This window comes from Salvelinus fontinalis, unplaced genomic scaffold, assembly GCF_029448725.1.
Source record: "Salvelinus fontinalis isolate EN_2023a unplaced genomic scaffold, ASM2944872v1 scaffold_0170, whole genome shotgun sequence".
Classification (NCBI taxonomy): domain Eukaryota; kingdom Metazoa; phylum Chordata; class Actinopteri; order Salmoniformes; family Salmonidae; genus Salvelinus; species Salvelinus fontinalis.
In genome coordinates this window covers 67501-90000 of record NW_026600379.1, presented here as the reverse complement: position 1 = coordinate 90000, position 22500 = coordinate 67501, and the positions used below count along the sequence as shown (strand labels likewise).

The 22500-nt window shown below is 42.3% G+C and overlaps 1 protein-coding gene across 3 annotated transcripts in view; it reads right to left on the bottom strand.

Annotated features, from left to right (window-relative positions):
• Window positions 1–2531, bottom strand: part of LOC129844068 (tripartite motif-containing protein 16-like) — a 44012-nt gene extending 41481 nt beyond the window's left edge. Inside the window, exons 1-2 of one of the 3 annotated variants that reach the window (XM_055912434.1) lie at window positions 1892–2531; window positions 1373–1468 (exon numbers count right to left, since the gene is read on the bottom strand). In XM_055912434.1, the coding sequence (XP_055768409.1) occupies window positions 1373–1468; window positions 1892–2488 (693 nt within the window). In that variant the 5' untranslated portion in view covers window positions 2489–2531. The remainder of the gene's footprint in view (window positions 1–1372; window positions 1469–1891) is intronic. The other 2 variants (XM_055912435.1, XM_055912433.1) reach the window with 2 other exon arrangements.
• Between the last annotated feature and the right edge of the window lie 19969 nt (window positions 2532–22500).

The window sequence follows — 22500 nt, the reverse complement described above, 5'->3', positions numbered from 1 at the left end:
CGCAAACCAACGTTAAAGGTGCATGGCGCCACCTACTGTGCTGGAGTGTGTCCAATCACGGTTTACACCATTTCTAAATCCTCCTACCTAACTCAGTACTTCTGAGAAAATAAAAAAGAGTCCTACTAACTTCTAATAGACCCTCCCCCATCCCCCAAATCCCTTCCAAACCCCCCCAACCCCGTCCAACCTCAATGACCCTACACTTCAATCTTTCCCTCTTTATGATAATACTAATAAAACACCCTTCCAACTAACCCTACACTCATTAAAAACCCACTACCCCATTCCACTACTTTGCCCCTATCTGCTCCTGCACCATGCCAACTAACCCTACACTCATTAAAAACCCACTACCCCATTCCACTACTTTGCCCCTATCTGCTCCTGCACCATGACAACTAACCCTACACTCATTAAAAACCCACTACCCTATTCCACTACTTTGACCCTATCTGCTCCTGCACCATGCCAACTAACCCTACACTCATTAAAAACCCACTACCCCATTCCACTACTTTGACCCTATCTGCTCCTGCACCATGACAACTAACCCTACACTCATTAAAAACCCACTACCCCATTCCACTACTTTGACCCTATCTGCTCCTGCACCATGACAACTAACCCTACACTCATTAAAAACCCACTACCCCATTCTACTACTTTGACCCTATCTGCTCCTGCACCATGCCAACGACCTGGGAGGACGGGACACCACCACTCAACACACCCTGTAACTCTTCTGAAGTCAAATCTCGTATGACCAAATACTTCTCTGGCTCTGAACTCTTCACCACACCTTCTACCTCACTTAACTCTCCCTCATTCATTTCCATTTCACCTCCAGAACTCAGTCTGGCGCATGACTCACTCTGTTTGCACTTGAATTATAACATTTGAAATGTCTCGATTCTTTTGAAAATAAATGTTGAGTAATGTTTACTGTTCATTCATGATTGTTTATTATCTACTTCACTTGCTTTGGCATAGTAAAGATATGTTTCCCATGCCAATACAGATCTTTGAATTGAATTGAGAGAGAGAGAGCTCCATGTTAATGTATAGGGGACATGAGTCAGTCATGGTTACTCATGGTTATGTGATGAGGTAGCCCCGCCTGCTACTTCTAAATCAGTGTCGGTCCAATAGGGAATGTCCTCTTGGTGTAACGGTCAAGATGTTGGTTTCTCCCGCGGTAGACCTGGGTTCATATCCCGTCAGTTACATTAAACAGTCTATTCTCTGAAAGGGGTCCAGACAGCCTGTTCACAACAGTGGGGTCAGTGGGATTGGATAGGTGCCCCTCTCCCTCTCTCTGACTGGAGGAGAGAAGTGAAATGGTGTGTCTCCTCTGGTCAACAATACTCACCTTGAAAGACTCCACAGCCTGTTGGAGCTCCTTCAGCTCCTTCTCTCTCTCCTGGAATCTCTGCTGGACCTTCTGCTGACTCATCCCCAGCTGCCTCTGTGGAGAATCACTCTTCAATGAGCTATCAAGCTTTATTAGTCCAGTAGATCAATAGTATAGTAATGTGACATAGGACCCATAGAGAGGAAGGTCTACAATCCTGAGGAAGTCCCTTTACAATATTATATTATGTTGCTAGGTGAATGATTATAGTTTTTATGGTAGGCCTACATGTATCAAGGGGTTGAGACTGAACTTTGGACTCATAAAAGGCCATTCAGAATGATAATAGTGTTTGACTGTAGAAAATGGTGATACATTTGGAGAATCTGGGTTAACATATCTATATACTCAAGGTTTGTGTTCATATTTGTGGATCCATTTCATTTGAATTCTCTCATATTCAAACAGATTTAGTTCCTACTGTATCTTTAATTCTTTGTTTATCAGACAGTCACCAACAAGTTGTTCTGGTCTTACCTGTTTCTCAGTCCTCTCTGCTGCAGCTGACACTGTATCATGGCCTTTATGTTCATCCATCACACACAGCAGACAGATACACTGCTGATCGGTACGACAGTAAACCTCCAGCAGTTTGTCATGATGAGAGCAGATCTTCTCCTGTAGTTGTGCGGTGGCTTTGACCAGCTTGTGCTTCTTGAAAGCAGTAGATTCATAGTGAGGTTGGAGGTGAGTCTCACAGTAAGAGGCCAGACACACCAGACAGGACATGAGGGCTTTCTGCTTTCTGGTCCCAGGGCAGACATCACACGCCACATCTCCAGGTCCAGCATAGCACAGAGCAGGAGGGGGAGCAGCCTGGAGTCCTGTCTTCTTCAGTTTCTCCACCACCTCAGCCAACATGTTATTTTTCATCAGCATTGGCCTTGGAGTGAAGGTATGTCTGCACTGAGGACAGCTATAGACCCCTTTCAGAACATCCTGATCCCAGCAGCCCTCAATACAGCTCCTACAGTAACTGTGTCCACAGGGGATGGTGACTGGTTCCTTCAGTAGATCCAGACAGACAGAACAGCAGAACTGGTCCTGGTCCAGCAGAACTCCCTGCTGAGCCATTTGGACAGTTGTTCACTCTCACACAGACAGACGACAGAGAGAATCAGATCAGTTTCGTTTCCACAGAAGAGAGTTTGTGAAGGGGAGGGACTTCCTGGTTCTGCCAGAGGGCTGTGGTTAGAGGAAGGGAAGGAGGGAGAGAGAGAGGGAGTGGTTGGAGGAAGGGAAGGAGGGAGTGAGAGAGGGAGGGGTTAGAGGAAGGGAGGGAGAGAGAGAAAACTGCAGGCAAAGTTGAGAAGGAGACAATATTTTAGTTCCCAGGTTAGGACCCTTAATATGGAATAAATGAAATAGAGTGGTTAGAATATATAAAGGGTAACAGTTTCTATGAAGTACATATCTATAATGCTTTTAATGAATGTTGTAATGTCTTAAACTGATATGCTGTGATACTAACTATAAGCGTCCATAATAACTCATACGTGGTTGTAAAACTGTACAATGTGTTCGAGATAATTAGCTACAATGGGTGGAGGGGGACTTGAAATGGATACAATGTACTGTAGGTGAAATGAATACTGGATGTATAGACTGATCATTGAGAATGATGTAACACTTTACATTACAGTGTGTTTTAGATAATTAGCTACAATGGGTGGAGGGGACTTTTGTCCTTTCTAGGGAGTTTTTCCCAGCCACCATGCTTCTACTACTTTCAAGGGAGTTTTTCCCAGCCACCGTGCTTCTACTACTTTCTAGGGAGTTTTTCCCAGTCCCCGCGCTTCTACTACTTTCTAGGGAGTTTTTCCTAGCCACCGTGCTTCTACTACTTTCTAGGGAGTTTTTCCCAGCCACTGTGCATCTACTACTTTCTAGGGAGTTTTTCCCAGCCACCGTGCTTCTACTATTTTCTTGGGAGATTTTCCCAGCCACCGTGCTTCTACTACTTTCTTGGGAGTTTTTCCCAGCCACCGTGCTTCTACTACTTTCTTGGGAGTTTTTCCCAGCCACCGTGATTCTACTACTTTCTAGGGAGTTTTTCCCAGCCACCGTGCTTCTATTACTTTCTCGGGAGTTTTTCCCCAGCCACCGTGCTTCTACTACTTTCTAGGGAGTTTTTCCTAGCCACCGTGCTTCTACTACTTTCTAGGGAGTTTTTCCCAGACACCGTGCTTCTACTACTTTCTAGGGAGTTTTTCCCAGCCACCGTGCTTCTACTACTTTCTAGGGAGTTTTTCCCAGCCACCGTGCTTCTACTACTTTCTAGGGAGTTTTTCCCTGCCACCGTGCTTCTACTACTTTCTAGGGAGTTTTTCCCTGCCACCGTGCTTCTACTACTTTCTAGGGAGTTTTTCCTAGCCACCGTGGTTCTACTACTTTCTAGGGAGTTTTTCCCAGCCACCGTGCTTCTACTACTTTCTAGGGAGTTTTTCCCAGCCACCGTGTTTCTACTACTTTCTAGGGAGTTTTTCCCAGCCACCGTGCTTCTTCTACTTTCTAGGGAGATTTTCCCAGCCACCGTGCTTCTACTACTTTCTAGGGAGTTTTTCCCAGTCACCGTGCTTCTGCTACTTTCTAGGGAGTTTTTCCCAGCCACCGTGCTTCTACTACTATCTAGGGAGTTTTCCCCAGCCACCGTGCTTCTACCACTTTCTAGAGAGTTTTTCCTAGCCACCGTGCTTCTACACATGCATTGCCTGCTGTTTGGGGTTTTAGGCTGCGTTTCTGTACAGCACTTTGTGACATCAGCTGATGTAAGAAGGGCTTCATAAATACATTTGATTGATTGATTTTTGATATTTTTCAATCATTTCATCCAAACTGCTCGCGCGCGTCTGCCAGGCGCTAAAATAGAACTTGGTTCTATTTTTTGATGCGCTGCAAGTCCCGCCTCTCCCATCTGCTCATTGGTTATTAGGAGCATATACCCACGTGGGTGATTGAAAGCTGAACTGAGGTCCACACTCCAGTCCAGTTGGTGGTGGTGATGCACCTTAAAGTTGGTTACCAACTGAGACACATAAAGTCCACAGAAGAAGAAGAAGAAGAGATTACTAGAAACTACATTTCCCCCGTTTATCTGTGGGTTAATTGTCGGAGTAGAGAACAAGATTTTGTGTGACTCAAAATGGGTCAAAATTCTACAAAAGATCCAGGAAAAAAAGGATCTTGTTTTCAAGTAAAATAACAAACTGTTTATATCCCAGGACAAATGAGCTAGCAACAGCAAGCTAGCGAGCTAAATAGGACAAATGATCTAGCAACAGCAAGCTAGTGAGCTAAATAGGACAAATGAGCTAGCAACAGCAAGCTAGCGAGCTAAATAGGACAAATGAGCTAGCAACAGCAATCTAGCTAGCTAGATAGGACAAATGAGCTAGCAGCAGCAAGCTAGCGAGCTAAATAGGAAAAATGAGCTAGCAACAGCAAGCTAGCGAGCTAAATAGGAAAAATGAGCTAGCAACAGCAAGCTAGCTAGCTAAATAGGACAAATGCGCTAGCAACAGCAAGCTAGTGTTGATAATTGGATATGGAGAAGGGCGAGCCGGTCAAGGATCGATTCAGACAAGGTGGTAAATTGTATGACAAGCGACAGTTTTATTTAAGAGTAAAGATATCTGGTACAAGCGTGCACGGACTCGTTCTGTCTGGGTCATAGGGAACCGTCGGAAAAAAGCCCAGATAACAGAGTGCATAGACATTTTATACAGCACAGAAAGTAGGTTGAGTCTGGAAGTTCTGGTCCTCTGGTTGGTTCTGATGAGTTGGGCGAGGTACCCTTCAGGCTAGTATCACTGTCCCATTGGCTCTGAGTAGAGTTCTTTGTCTTCAGAAATGTTCAGCTAAAACAGGAGTTTAGGTGTGTGCGTAGATGTTCCTGTCATATCTGTGTGTCTCTGTAAAATGTTCAGCCTAAAGAGGAGATTTTGTGTGTGCGTAGATGTTCCTATTTTAATCAGTGTTTATGAAAGGTTTACGTCAGCCCTCTGTCCTTGGGTATGTGTGTGTCTCAGTATCTCGTGAAATGCAGAACCAAGCACCCTTTTCTTATCAGTGTTTATGAAAGGTCTGTGCCAGCCATCTGTCTCTGGGTGTGTGTGGGTCTCAGTATCTGCTTATGAGTTTGTGAGAAACCCTGTTTTGAAAGAAGTTAGTTATAACAACGTAATAGCAATATGCTTGTGTTATAATAAATGGTATTTATTACACTAGCAAACTAAATATGACAAATGACCTAGCAACTGCAATCTAGGTAGCTAAATAGGGCAAATGAGCTAGCAACAGCAATCTAGGTAGGTAAATAGGACAAATGAGCTAGCAACAGCAATCTAGCTAGCTAAATAGGACAAATGAGCTAGCAACAGCAAGCTAAATAGGACAAGTGAGCTAGCAACAGCAATCTAGCTAGCTGAATGGGACAAATGAGCTAGCAACAGCAAGCTAAATAGGACAAATGAGCTAGCAACAGCAATCTAGCTAGCTAAATAGGACAAATGAGCTAGCAACAGCAAGCTAGCGAGCTAAATAGGACAAATGAGCTAGCAACAGCAAGCTAGCTAGCTAAATATCCATGAACGTTTCATGTGTTTCCACCTGTTCTCAAATGAATATAGTTGGTTAAGAGTTTTGATATTTCAGCCTGCATGTCCTGATCATGTCTGGTGTGGATGGACAACATCAATATCCCGATGTAGACAGCATGTTAGACATACGGTTATTAGTGTGGTTTAAAATCACGTTTTAAGAAGAGAAATTGTATAATTTTACGATGTTTATCACTTTGTGGCTGTGGTAACTAGTGACGACCCAGCTCAGCTGATGCTGCCAGTGAATCTGTGGTGCTGTCACTAAATCACTGAAGCTGGAGACTCAGATCTCCCTCACTAACTTGAAGCATCAGCTATCAGAGCAGCTTACAGATCATTGCACCTGTACATAGCCCATCTGTAAATAGCCAAAATAGCCCATAAATAGTCTACTCTGCCCACCAGGCCAAGCTCCAGGAGAGAGAGGAGGACCAGGAGAAATGGGGAGAGGTGCTGAAACGTTTAGCTAATGTTACAGTCAACGAACTGCGTAGACCGGAAGCCATCACAACATTTACTTAGATTTGAATACAGACTGTTCATTAGCCTGGTCCCAGATCTGTTTGTGCTGAATTGCAAAATACAATTGGAGTTGGCAAGACAGCACAAACTGATCTGGGACCAGACTAACTATTCATCAGTTTAAGGTACCAGGCTAACTATTCATCAGTATAAGGTACCAGGCTAACTATTCATCAGTTTAAGGTACCAGGCTAACTATTCATCAGTGTAAGGTACCAGGCTAACTATTCATCAGTTTAAGGTACCAGGCTAACTATTCATCAGTTTAAGGTACCAGGCTAACTATTCATCAGTTTAAGGTACCAGGCTAACTATTCATCAGTTTAAGGTACCAGGCTAACTATTCATCAGTTTAAGGTACCAGATTAACTATTCATCAGTTTAAGGTACCAGATTAACTATTCATCAGTTTAAGGTACCAGGCTAACTATTCATCAGTTTAAGGTACCAGATTAACTATTCATCAGTTTAAGGTACCAGATTAACTATTCATCAGTTTAAGGTACCAGATTAACTATTCATCAGTTTAAGGTACCAGGCTAACTATTCATCAGTTTAAGGGACCAGATTAACTATTCATCAGTTTAAGGTACCAGATTAACTATTCATCAGTTTAAGGTACCAGGCTAACTATTCATCAGTTTAAGGTACCAGATTAACTATTCATCAGTTTAAGGTACCAGGCAGTGAAGAATAAATACACAATCAAGTTCAAGATCAAAATTCGCTTTTTTAATAGAGTATAAAAAGTTTATAAAAAGTAACATTTTATCACCAGAAACAGAGGTATATAAAACATCTGAAACACAAGATATATCTTTGAAACACTGTAGAAAAGTGATCAATGTTGAGAGACATATTTTAAACATCTGTGGATGTTATGTTGTGTGGAGTCAAAGTCACGATTGTCCCTGTTTATAACAATGGGAATGGAACATTTTCAATAAAACACATGATTTGAACAAGAAAAAGGTAACAGATGACAAATGAAGACAGGTAACTGACTAAATTAAAGGAAACACGAGTAAATGAGGGATACAAAGTATATTGAAAGTAGGTGTTTCCACACAGGTGTGGTTCCTGAGTTAATTAACAAATTAATGGCCAATCAGAGTTGCACGCCTCATGTAGCCATGTTTTAATAAGGTTAGTATCACACCTCATGTAGCCTAGTCCTATATGTTTTAATAAGGTTAGTATCACAGCTCATGTAGCCTAGCCCATAGTCCTATATATTTTAATAAGGTTAGTATCACACCTCATGTAGCCTAGCCCATAGTCCTATATGTTTTAATAAGGTTAGTATCACACCTCATGTAGCCTAGCCCATAGTCCTATATGTTTTAATAAGGTTAGTATCACACCTCATGTAGCCTAGCCCATAGTCCTATATGTTTTAATAAGGTTAGTATCACACCTCATGTAGCCTAGCCCATAGTCCGATATGTTTTAATAAGGTTAGTATCACACCTCATGTAGTCTAGCCCATAGGCCGATATGTTTTAATAAGGTTAGTATCACACCTCATGTAGCCATGTTTTAATAAGGTTAGTATCACACCTCATGTAGCCTAGCCCATAGTCCTATATGTTTTAATAAGGTTAGTATCACACCTCATGTAGCCTAGCCCATAGGCCTATATGTTTTGATAAGGTTAGTATCACACCTCATGTAGCCTAGCCCATAGTCCTATATGTTTTAATAAGGTTAGTATCACACCTCATGTAGCCTAGCCCATAGTCCGATATGTTTTAATAAGGTTAGTATCACACCTCATGTAGTCTAGCCCATAGGCCGATATGTTTTAATAAGGTTAGTATCACACCTCATGTAGCCATGTTTTAATAAGGTTAGTATCACACCTCATGTAACCTTAGCCCATAGTCCTATATGTTTTAATAAGGTTAGTATCACACCTCATGTAGCCTAGCCCATAGTCCTATATGTTTTAATTAATAAGGTTAGTATCACACCTCATGTAGCCCAGCCCATAGTCCTATATGTTTTAATAAGGTTAGTATCACACCTCATGTAGCCTAGCCCATAGTCCTATATGTTTTAATAAGGTTAGTATCACACCTCATGTAGCCTAGCCCATAGTCCTATATGTTTTAATAAGGTTAGTATCACACCTCATGTAGCCTAGCCCATAGTCCTATATGTTTTGATAAGGTCTGTACTAAAGTGGCCAAATAACTCCTTCAAATGAAGGACATGAATCCTCTTTATAACCGGTGTAGAGTCTCAGACCCCCATTGTTAGGGCAGAGACATGAGCATCTCATCATTATTTACAGATCTCTGGTTTCATCTTCTTGTGAAATGGAAAGGAAAGTTAGCACGTTCACAGTGCACAGTTAGGATGCTGGATTGTCCTAAAGTAACGTGATGTTTCACCAACATTATAGAATTACTCCTGTCTAAATAACATTATAAAAATACTTCACCAGAGAGCATCTTAGCCACAGAGGAACATTCACTTCATTAAAATAAATGCTGTGGATTGTTTCAAATCCCCCCAGTGTGTTTGGGAAGCCTGCGATTTGGGTAGTGGGCATGGCAGTAGGTGTAGTTGATTGAGTTGCGACTGTCAGTGAAAAGCGCCTTAAACAAGTGTGAAGATAATGTGTCTGTCACGGCGTGTGGAGAGACGGACCAAGGTGCAGTGTGATTGTGTGTAGATAATGTGTCTGTCACGGCGTGTGGAGAGACAGACCAAGGTGCAGTGTGATTGTGTGTAGATAATGTGTCTGTCACGGCGTGTGGAGAGACGGACCAAGGTGCAGTGTGATTGTGTGTAGATAATGTGTCTGTCACGGCGTGTGGAGAGACAGACCAAGGTGCAGTGTGATTGTGTGTAGATAATGTGTCTGTCACGGCGTGTGGAGAGACAGACCAAGGTGCAGCGTGATTGTGTGTAGATAATGTGTCTGTCACAGCGTTTGGAGAGACAGACCAAGGTGCAGTGTGATTGTGTGTAGATAATGTGTCTGTCACGGCGTGTGGAGAGACAGACCAAGGTGCAGTGTGATTGTGTGTAGATAATGTGTCTGTCACGGCGTGTGGAGAGACAGACCAAGGTGCAGTGTGATTGTGTGTAGATAATGTGTCTGTCACGGCGTGTGGAGAGACAGACCAAGGTGCAGTGTGATTGTGTGTAGATAATGTGTCTGTCACGGCGTGTGGAGAGACAGACCAAGGTGCAGTGTGATTGTGTGTAGATAATGTGTCTGTCACGGCGTGTGGAGAGACAGACCAAGGTGCAGTGTGATTGTGTGTAGATAATGTGTCTGTCACGGCGTGTGGAGAGACAGACCAAGGTGCAGTGTGATTGTGTGTAGATAATGTGTCTGTCACGGCGTGTGGAGAGACAGACCAAGGTGCAGTGTGATTGTGTGTAGATAATGTGTCTGTCACGGCGTGTGGAGAGACAGACCAAGGTGCAGTGTGATTGTGTGTAGATAATGTGTCTGTCACGGCGTGTGGAGAGACAGACCAAGGCGCAGCGTGATTGGAGTTCCACATCATTATTTTTAGAGAAACTTAAAACAAACCAAGAAACAAACAACGACCTACTGAGGTGCACCAAGCTCTCACTCAAAACAATATCCCACAGAGCAGGTGGGAACAGGGAACCCTTAAGTATGATCCCCAATTAGAGACAACCAACACCAGCTGCCTCTAACTGGGAACCATACCAAGAGCACCAACATAGAAATATATAACCTAGAACACCCCCTAGTCACGCCCTGACCTACTACACCATAGAGAACCAAGGGCTCTATGCTCAGGGCGTGACAGTGTCATGAGAATAATTTAACATTTCGCATCAAGAAGAAGGGGAGGTGGGTGAAGTTATGGTGTGTCTCTCTCCAGAATGCATTCAGATGTAGGAAAGTGCCCACTTGGCAATGTCTGATTTCTGATTATCTTAACTCACCATGTACACCACTGGCCTCACAAGTCAACAAAGTCTGTTTTTACATCCATTGCAAATGATACCAGCCCGCTGGACAACAGCGCAACAGGCAGTTCTGGGAAACAGATGAACATTTCTGAGAAGTCACACCGCTAACGTTGTCTTGACATACAGTACCAGTTAAAAGTTTGAACACACCTTCTCATTCAAGGGTTTTTATTTATTTTCTACATTGTAGAATAATAGTGAAGACATCAAAACTTTGAAATAACATATAATCACGTATTAACCAACAAAACAAAAGTGTTTAAAAAATAAAAAACATATTTTGATTTGTTTAAGTAGCCACCCTTTGCTCTGATGATGCTCTGCAGGATCTATTAGATGTACCTATATAACTATATCATAGCTTAATAATAGGAGCATAGAGATGGTAAAGAGCTCTCTGCTTTAAGGAATAAAGAAGGCATATTGCTGTGCACATATGGAGGAGTGAAACTATAGTTTCACCCAGGGCCGCCGTCATGGATTTGGGGCCCCATGAAAAGATATCACATTGGGCCCCACCACCACACCAACCCTGCACAACTGCTGTAACCACACACCTCCAGAACACAATCCACCCATTCAAAGATTTAAATAACTCTACCTTTGCAGGCTTGCAACTCTTGTAGTCCAATATTTACTGTAGGATATTTCCTGACAGTGAGCTGTGAAGGTATAACACAGGCAACATTCTGCATACAGTGGAATTCACTATTTGATGAAATGTGCTAAAAGGCATCTTTTACAGTCTAAATGTCATTTTAATGGAACAATTCTTGAATGGAAAATTCTCTTAACATTAATGAATAACTTAAAATAAATATAACTTAAATATACCTTATAACCTCTTCAATTAAAATAAATGAACTTTATCATCTATAGAATGATATAACAAACAAAATAATAAAATCAGCAGCAGATATTTTAACTAAGTATACATACCAACGAGACAATAAGCAGCTGTAAAAGTGGAAATGGAAAACAACATGGAAATGAAAAGGCCTGATGGTGGCGCTAGAGGAAAGGTCAAGAGGTCACCAAGTCAACAGGTTTCTTCCACTTGGGATCTTGATTGTGAACAACAAATTTTATGGCAATCCAGCCATTACTTTGAGATATATCTTGTTCTCTGTCTGTGGGCCTCATGTGTGTAGTGATCCAATATCCATAGCCCTGCCATTTAACAGTTATCACTGGCCCTTGCTCAGCCTTACTCACCAAGAGCCCAGCTTCCTTGCTAGCAAAGTCACTGATCAGCTTGTTTTTCAGCATCCTCACTTTGTCTTTCTGTGCACCTTCTCTCATTTGCTCCATCCTCATTGGTTCTGCCAGAACTGTCTTTCACCTCTTCCTCCACACCCTGACAAAACTGTATCACTTGAAGAGATTCCTGGCTCTGTAGAGTACATGACTCATATGATAATATATCCTATAATATACTACCATTTGTAATAACAACCAACATGTCAGTTACTACCATTCTGTTGACTTAGATTAACTGAATGCACCACGGAAAAAATTAAACAGCACTTGCTCTGGAAGAGGTCTTCTGAGGACAGACAGCTCTGTAGCTCAGAGCTCACAGCGTAGGGGTGAAACAGAGCAGATACCACGATTCGATGGGGAGTGGAGGCTAGGTGGTCTGGCTTGAATTCACCCACTTAGACACAGCTACTCATCTGTAGCATAGGTAGAACAAGATTTCTTTGTCTTCAACCTTGTGTTGCGTTCTGGTTCGTTGACTTTTTAGACCTCGGCTGCAGCTCCGGTCACTTAGTCTGATCTGTTAATTCTTCACTCACAGGTCTTATACCCTCGGGTCAGGAGTGGGCGTAACCCCCTTACCCTCGGGTCAGAAGTGGGCGTAACCCCCTTACCCTCGGGTCAGAAGTGGGCGTAACCCCCTTACCCTCGGGTCAGAAGTGGGCGTAACCCCCTTACCCTCGGGTCAGAAGTGGGCGTAACCCCCTTACCCTCGGGTCAGAAGTGGGCGTAACCCCCTTACCCTCGGGTCAGAAGTGGGCGTAACCCCGTTACCCTCGGGTCAGGAGTGGGCGTAACTGCCTTCAGGGCAGTTCTCTGTTCGTACCAAGTTAAAGGTCAAGATTTTACTCAGATCCAATTTTAGACAACTAACTTCACATTTCATCTTTACCAAAACATTCTCTTTGATTTGGACATTTTCCACACAACGTACAATGTATAAACATCAAACATATACTAGGAAAACTCTTAACGTTACAATGATTTTGTTATAACGTAATTTATTAACCTTTAATAACAAAACAAAAATGACATACATTTTCATATTCCATCTATCGTCATGACCACCATTGTTCCAAAGTCCTTTATTGCTTTAATGTTCTGAGGTATCCATAGTGACAAAGGAATGTTGTCTGTGGCCTAAGATTCACCAGGGGCGTCATGAACCCCCATCTTCCTCTCCCTTGAGATCCCTTCTCCTCTGGTGAGATGAAATCTCTCTGCAGGATTGTGGTCATTAGTAACCTGAGCCGAGCAGGATAGTCATGACAGTATGTAGAACCATAGTAAAGACCAGTATGGACTATCAATACAGGTACTGTATGTAGAACCATAGTAAAGACCAGTATGGACTATCAATACAGGTACTGTATGTAGAACCATAGTAAAGACCAGTATGGACTATCAATACAGGTACTGTATGTAGAACCATAGTAAAGCCCAGTATGGACTATCAATACAGGTACTGTATGTAGAACCATAGTAAAGACCAGTATGGACTATCAATACAGGTACTGTATGTAGAACCATAGTAAAGCCCAGTATGGACTATCAATACAGGTACTGTATGTAGAACCATAGTAAAGACCAGTATGGACTATCAATACAGATACTGTATGTAGAACCATAGTAAAGCCCAGTATGGACTATCAATACAGGTACTGTATGTAGAACCATAGTAAAGTCCAGTATGGACTATCAATACAGGTACTGTATGTAGAACCATAGTAAAGTCCAGTATGGACTATCAATACAGGTACTGTATGTAGAACCATAGTAAAGCCCAGTATGGACTATCAATACAGGTACTGTATGTAGAACCATAGTAAAGACCAGTATGGACTATCAATACAGGTACTGTATGTAGAACCATAGTAAAGTCCAGTATGGACTATCAATACAGGTACTGTATGTAGAACCATAGTAAAGTCCAGTATGGACTATCAATACAGGTACTGTATGTAGAACCATAGTAAAGACCAGTATGGACTATCAATACAGGTACTGTATGTAGAACCATAGTAAAGACCAGTATGGACTATCAATACAGGTACTGTATGTAGAACCATAGTAAAGACCAGTATGGACTATCAATACAAGTACTGTATGTAGAACCATAGTAAAGCTCAGTATGGACTATCAATACAGGTACTGTATGTAGAACCATAGTAAAGACCAGTATGGACTATCAATACAAGGTGCCCATTTAAAATGAGGCCCAGTTCAATGAGAGGAAGTCTTACAGTTTTTCTCAGTCGCTTTGGTGCATTTCTTAGATCAAAAGTGCAATTCTTGATACTACTTGTACAAATTCCAAATCATCTAGTCACTTGTGCACATCATTAAAGCAATTTCTTATTCCTTTGAACAAATTGCAATTGATAATGTACAAGTGTCAGCTTTATTTCCACATTATCAATTGCTCATGTCATGTTGATCAAAATATAGTAGATGGCTCTCTGTTGAATAGTCTTACCCCTCAAAACATCTAGGCATTAGTTCCTTCCATAAGCCATTACATGCAAAATTGTTGAACTATTTGTCATAAACTGTCAAGCATAGTTTTACACATTTCTATTAGACCTTTTGTACAAAAACGTTAATTGATGAATCGTGCAGGTGAAATTGACCCTCACTCATGAAGGAATGTAAAGTGTTAGTTCAATCAACCAGTTGTCTAAATTTCTCAAAGGTGCATCTCATGAAGAATCAATTGGCAAGCATATATAGACAGACCACAACACAGAGTTGCAATTTTCCAATAATGGATGGACCAGGAAACGAACAGGGTCAACAGCCAAGAGGAGGAGGAGGAGGAGCAAGGATGCGTGGTGGAAGGCAAAACAGAGGAAGAGGCAGAATTTTTTATTTATTTTATTTTACCGTTATTTTACCAGGTAAGTTGACTGAGAACACGTTCTCATTTGCAGCAACGACCTGGGGAATAGTTACAGGGGAGAGGAGGGGGATGAATGAGCCAATTGTAAACTGGGGATTATTAGGTGACCGTGATGGTTGAGGGCCAGATTGGGAATTTAGCCAGGACACCGGGGTTAACACCCCTACTCTTACGATAAGTGCCATGGGATCTTTAATGACCTCAGAGAAGAGGACATAGGCGCATATCTGATGACATAAGGGCCACTATTGTAGACCATGTTGTCAATCATGGCCTTACAATGGCTGAGGCGGGTCGAAGGGTGCAGCCGAATATTGGGAGATCAACCGTGTCCTCAATAGTTCAAACGTTTCGAAGAGAGAACAGGTATGTCCACCAATGTACAGTGCACTGTTACTGTATATAAGCAGTATACTGTATACTTCCTACAATGCTTCATATTACAGTAGTCCACTTGTATTTCACAGCATACAGAAATATACTCCATACAGATACATACGGCACCTTACATAAACCCACCTGTATGTTTTACAGTAAAATGTGTGTTCGCATAGTTTTTGTCTATGTGAAAGTGTGCGATGCATCACTGCATTTTTCCCCACATAGGACTGCAAGATTACCTCAAACCGGTGGCAGAGGACGCCTTTTCACACCTCAACAGGTGGAGGCTATTTGCACCATGGTCCGAGCAAACAATGCCATGAGACTCAGGGAAATACAATGGACCATTATAGAAGACAAGGATGTCTTTGAAAACATCCATACGGTTAGCATCTCAACCATCGACAGGGTGCTGCATAGAAACCAGATGAGTAGGAAACAGCTGTACCGTGTACCATTCCAAAGGAAGGAGGACAGAGTTAAGGAGCTACGGTACCAGTATGTACAGGTAAAACATATATCTATGTAACTACTTTACAGCAACATTTTATAGTGATACATAGTACAGTAAGCATAAACTGCACACATTTCCATTGCTGTGGAAGGAACATGCAATATATGTACATTTTATGTCACTCTTCCTTACCGAAACAAATTCAACTGTGTTCTGGGATATAGCGTATAATGGAGTTGGAATCAAGTGAACCCTCTCACAACTGTGTGTTCTGGGATATAGCGTATAATGGAGTTGGAATCAAGTGAACCCTCTCACAACTTTGTATACGTGGATGAGGCTGGCTTCAACCTGACCAAATGCAGAAGGCGGGGTCGGAATATCATCGGTCACAGAGCTACTGTGGATTTGCCAGGCCAATGGGGAGGAAATATCAGCATGTGTGCTGCTATTTCGGAGCATGGTGTCCTAACCCATATCCCCCTTCTAGGGCCATACAACACCCAGCATCTACTCAACTTTTTAGAGACTCTCTACAGGGCTCTCATCCCTGATGATGAGGGGTCTGTTTAGAGAGGATTTGCCAAAGTATGTGGTCATTTGTGATAATGTGAGTTTCCATCGATCAAACATCATAAGGCAATGGTTTGTGACCCACCCGAGGATCCTCATAGAATTGCTCCCACCTTATTCACCATTCCTTAACCCAATTGAGGAGTTATTTTCAGCATGGAAGTGGAAGGTGTACGATCGTCAGCCACACACAGATGACCCTGCTGGCTGCAATGGATGCAGCATGTGAGGACATCACAGTAGACGCCTGCAGAGGATGGATAAGGCATTCCAAAAGATTCTTTCCACGTTGCATTGGAAGGGAAAATATCCGGTGTGATGTGGATGAGAATATGTGGGCCGACAGACAGGAACGTCTGGATGTGTAGAGACAGCACCACAGTGCTGCGGGCAAAGTTGTGCATTAGGGGTGGTTTCCTGTGTTTCTTTCTAATTTAGTTTTTTTCCCTTTGTGCCCCTTGGGTTGTCCAGTCTCTTTCAATCAATAACCCACATACAGTAATATGTAAATAGTACTGTTGAAATTGATATATGCCATAGAAGAGCAGCCGTGTGCATTTTCAATACAGTAACTGTCATCCAAACTGTAGCCTAAGTTTACTTCAGGTGATACTGTCAAAGTCCACAGTTACATTGACAACATGCCTCAACATTTTGACGACCTTGTTCGTGAACAATGACTTATCATTCTGATGACACTGACATGATCATTGGCATGAATATTTACTTTTGAGAGACGTACTAAGGATTTTTAGTGACTGACTAGCTTTAGAAACGTATCTATTGTATATTGCAGTTTGTACAAATTGTTCTGAGAAATGCACTTATTATTTTGCAGATGTTCGGGATGATGTGAAAAATGCACCAAAGCGACGGAGAAAAACTGTAACAGAACTGGGGGATGACAGACAGGAAGTGGGGGGGTGGAGATCTAATATATTGTTGTGCCAAACACTAAAGCATGATATTGTAATAAATCTACACCCTATTCCCTACGTAGAACACTACTTTAGACCTGGTCAGAAGCACCGTAGTGCACTACGTAGGGAATAGGGAACCATTTGGAACAGAGACAGTAATTCCCCTGAACATCTTCCTCTTCCTCATCTGGTTTCTTGAACAGCCCTTCACTCCTCCCCTCTTCCTCCCCTCCTCCCTTTTCATTCTATTCTATCAGCCACACCACTAGCTCACCTCCACACAATACATTTACAAGTTAAAGACACACCTTGGAATAAATAACAAAGGAAAACTATTACTAGATGAAGTTTAGTGTTTTTTATTATTTCCCATCACCATAAATCATATTTAATCACTGAACAGTAGCAGATCTAACTTCATCTGTTCCTGACTCTGGATAGTGGATTAAAAAGACCATCAATCTCCAATGATATTAAAGTACTATTCTGAACATTACTGATATACTGAGTGGCAAGTCAAGATATCTGCTGGTTTTATTGTTTGGTCAATAGCACCACCTGCTGGACAGGTTTAATGTTGCTGGACTGAGCAGTATGGGAGGATGAAAGATGACACATTTAGGGACGGTTTCCTGGACATCTACATTGAACATACTTTTTAGTCCAGGACTAGGATTAATCTGTGTCTGGGAAACCAGTCCATATAGTTTAGTAGAAAGTAAGTGATACCAGCTTGTAGTGGGCTGACTAGTCCTGAATTGTCCTTTAGTTCCTGGACCATTTTCCATGCAGCTCCAGGTGACAGAGAACACATCAATTAGGACCAACAAGCTGATCAATGATACTGAGGAGAATTACATAGAGACAGAGAACCAACTGAGAAAACATATCAATGGTTCTGAATGACAACCAATATACATCAACACCAGACATCATGATTCATGGAAATGTACAAGATTAAAACATTGCGATTACAAAAATATGAAAACATTGAATTATAATTCATAACATTTTCTGAAGATCAAATCAGTTAAATCATTGTAGATAAAACAGAGCAGAATGAATCATCACATCTGGGGACCATCACCACCAGCATGACTAGTATCTATGTGGACCCTACTACAGTGTAACCAGCTCAGCTATAGACTACACCAGCATGACTAGTATCTATGTGGACCCTACTACAGTTTAACCAGCTCAGCTATAGACTACACCAGCATGACTAGTATCTATGAGGACCCTACTACAGTTTAACAAGCTCAGCTATAGACTACACCAGCATGACTAGTATCTATGTGGACCCTACTACAGTTTAACCAGCTCAGCTATAGACTACACCAGCATGACTAGTATCTATGTGGACCCTACTACAGTTTAACCAGCTCAGCTATAGACTACACCAGCATGACTAGTATCTATGTGGACCCTACTACAGTTTAACCAGCTCAGCTATAGACTACACCAGCATGACTAGTATCTATGTGGACCCTACTACAGTTTAACCAGCTCAGCTATAGACTACACCAGTATGACTAGTATCTATGTGGACCCTACTACAGTTTAACCAGCTCAGCTATAGACTACACCAGCATGACTAGTATCTATGTGGACCCTACTACAGTTTAACCAGCTCAGCTATAGACTACACCAGCATGACTAGTATCTATGTGGACCCTACTACAGTTTAACCAGCTCAGCTATAGACTACACCAGCATGACTAGTATCTATGTGGACCCTACTACAGTTTAACCAGCTCAGCTATAGACTACACCAGCATGACTAGTATCTATGTGGACCCTACTACAGTTTAACCAGCTCAGCTATAGACTACACCAGCATGACTAGTATCTATGTGGACCCTACTACAGTTTAACCAGCTCAGCTATAGACTACACCAGCATGACTAGTATCTATGTGGACCCTACTACAGTTTAACCAGCTCAGCTATAGACTACACCAGCATGACTAGTATCTATGTGGACCCTACTACAGTTTAACCAGCTCAGCTATAGACTACACCAGCATGACTAGTATCTATGTGGACCCTACTACAGTTTAACCAGCTCAGCTATAGACTACACCAGCATGACTAGTATCTATGTGGACCCTACTACAGTTTAACCAGCTCAGCTATAGACTACACCAGCATGACTAGTATCTATGTGGACCCTACTACAGTTTAACCAGCTCAGCTATAGACTACACCAGCATGACTAGTATCTATGTGGACCCTACTACAGTTTAACCAGCTCAGCTATAGACTACACCAGCATGACTAGTATCTATGTGGACCTTACTACAGTTTAACCTGCTCAGCTATAGACTAAACCAGCATGACTAGTATCTATGTGGACCCTACTACAGTGTAACCAGCTCAGCTATAGACTACACCAGCATGACTAGTATCTATGTGGACCCTACTACAGTTTAACCAGCTCAGCTATAGACTACACCAGCATGACTAGTATCTATGAGGACCCTACTACAGTTTAACAAGCTCAGCTATAGACTACACCAGCATGACTAGTATCTATGTGGACCCTACTACAGTTTAACCAGCTCAGCTATAGACTACACCAGCATGACTAGTATCTATGTGGACCCTACTACAGTTTAACCAGCTCAGCTATAGACTACACCAGCATGACTAGTATCTATGTGGACCCTACTACAGTTTAACCAGCTCAGCTATAGACTACACCAGCATGACTAGTATCTATGTGGACCCTACTACAGTTTAACCAGCTCAGCTATAGACTACACCAGTATGACTAGTATCTATGTGGACCCTACTACAGTTTAACCAGCTCAGCTATAGACTACACCAGCATGACTAGTATCTATGTGGACCCTACTACAGTTTAACCAGCTCAGCTATAGACTACACCAGCATGACTAGTATCTATGTGGACCCTACTACAGTTTAACCAGCTCAGCTATAGACTACACCAGCATGACTAGTATCTATGTGGACCCTACTACAGTTTAACCAGCTCAGCTATAGACTACACCAGCATGACTAGTATCTATGTGGACCCTACTACAGTTTAACCAGCTCAGCTATAGACTACACCAGCATGACTAGTATCTATGTGGACCCTACTACAGTTTAACCAGCTCAGCTATAGACTACACCAGCATGACTAGTATCTATGTGGACCCTACTACAGTTTAACCAGCTCAGCTATAGACTACACCAGCATGACTAGTATCTATGTGGACCCTACTACAGTTTAACCAGCTCAGCTATAGACTACACCAGCATGACTAGTATCTATGTGGACCCTACTACAGTTTAACCAGCTCAGCTATAGACTACACCAGCATGACTAGTATCTATGTGGACCCTACTACAGTTTAACCAGCTCAGCTATAGACTACACCAGCATGACTAGTATCTATGTGGACCCTACTACAGTTTAACCAGCTCAGCTATAGACTACACCAGCATGACTAGTATCTATGTGGACCCTACTACAGTTTAACCAGCTCAGCTATAGACTACACCAGCATGACTAGTATCTATGTGGACCTTACTACAGTTTAACCTGCTCAGCTATAGACTAAACCAGCATGACTAGTATCTATGTGGACCCTACTACAGTTTAACCAGCTCAGCTATAGACTACACCAGCATGACTAGTATCTATGTGGACCTTACTACAGTTTAACCAGCTCAGCTATAGACTACACCAGCATGACTGGTATCTATGTGGACCCTACTACAGTTTAACCAGCTCAGCTATAGACTACACCAGCATGACTAGTATCTATGTGGACCCTACTACAGTTTAACCAGCTCAGCTATAGACTACACCAGCATGACTAGTATCTATGTGGACCCCACTACAGTTTAACCAGCTCAGCTATAGACTACACCAGCATGACTAGTATCTATGTGGACCCTACTACAGTTTAACCAGCTCAGCTATAGACTACACCAGCATGACTAGTATCTATGTGGACCCTACTACAGTTTAACCAGCTCAGCTATTGACTACACCAGCATGACTAGTATCTATGTGGACCCTACTCCAGTTTAACCAGCTCAGCTATAGACTACACCAGCATGACTAGTATCTATGTGGACCCTACTACAGTTTAACCAGCTCAGCTATAGACTACACCAGCATGACTAGTATCTATGTGGACCCTACTACAGTTTAACCAGCTCAGCTATAGACTACACCAGCATGACTAGTATCTATGTGGACCCTACTACAGTTTAACCAGCTCAGCTATAGACTACACCAGCATGACTAGTATCTATGTGGACCCTACTACAGTTTAACCAGCTCTGCTATAGACTACACCAGCATGACTAGTATCTATGTGGACCCTACTACAGTTTAACCAGCTCAGCTATAGACTACACCAGCATGACTAGTATCTATGTGGACCCTACTACAGTTTAACCAGCTCAGCTATAGACTACATCAGCAAGACTAGTATCTATGTGGACCCTACTACAGTTTAACCAGCTCAGCTATAGACTACACCAGCATGACTAGTATCTATGTGGACCCTACTACAGTTTAACCAGCTCAGCTATAGACTACACCAGCATGACTAGTATCTATGTGGACCCTACTACAGTTTAACCAGCTCAGCTATAGACTACACCAGCATGACTAGTATCTATGTGGACCCTACTACAGTTTAACCAGCTCAGCTATAGACTACACCAGCATGACTAGTATCTATGTGGACCCTACTACAGTTTAACCAGCTCAGCTATAGACTACACCAGCATGACTAGTATCTATGTGGACCCTACTACAGTTTAACCAGCTCAGCTATAGACTACACCAGCATGACTAGTATCTATGTGGACCCTACTACAGTTTAACCAGCTCAGCTATAGACTACACCAGCATGACTAGTATCTATGTGGACCCTACTACAGTTTAACCAGCTCAGCTATAGACTACACCAGCATGACTAGTATCTATGTGGACCCTACTACAGTTTAACCAGCTCAGCTATAGACTACACCAGCATGACTAGTATCTATGTGGACCCTACTACAGTTTAACCAGCTCAGCTATAGACTACACCAGCATGACTAGTATCTATGTGGACCCTACTACAGTTTAACCAGCTCAGCTATAGACTACACCAGCATGACTAGTATCTATGTGGACCCTACTACAGTTTAACCAGCTCAGCTATAGACTCCACCAGCATGACTAGTATCTATGTGGACCCTACTACAGTTTAACCAGCTCAGCTATAGACTACACCAGCATGACTAGTATCTATGTGGACCCTACTACAGTTTAACCAGCTCAGCTATAGACTACACCAGCATGACTAGTATCTATGTGGACCCTACTACAGTTTAACAAGCTCAGCTATAGACTACACCAGCATGACTAGTATCTATGTGGACCCTACTACAGTTTAACCAGCTCAGCTATAGACTACACCAGCATGACTAGTATCTATGTGGACCCTACTACAGTTTAACCAGCTCAGCTATAGACTACACCAGCATGACTAGTATCTA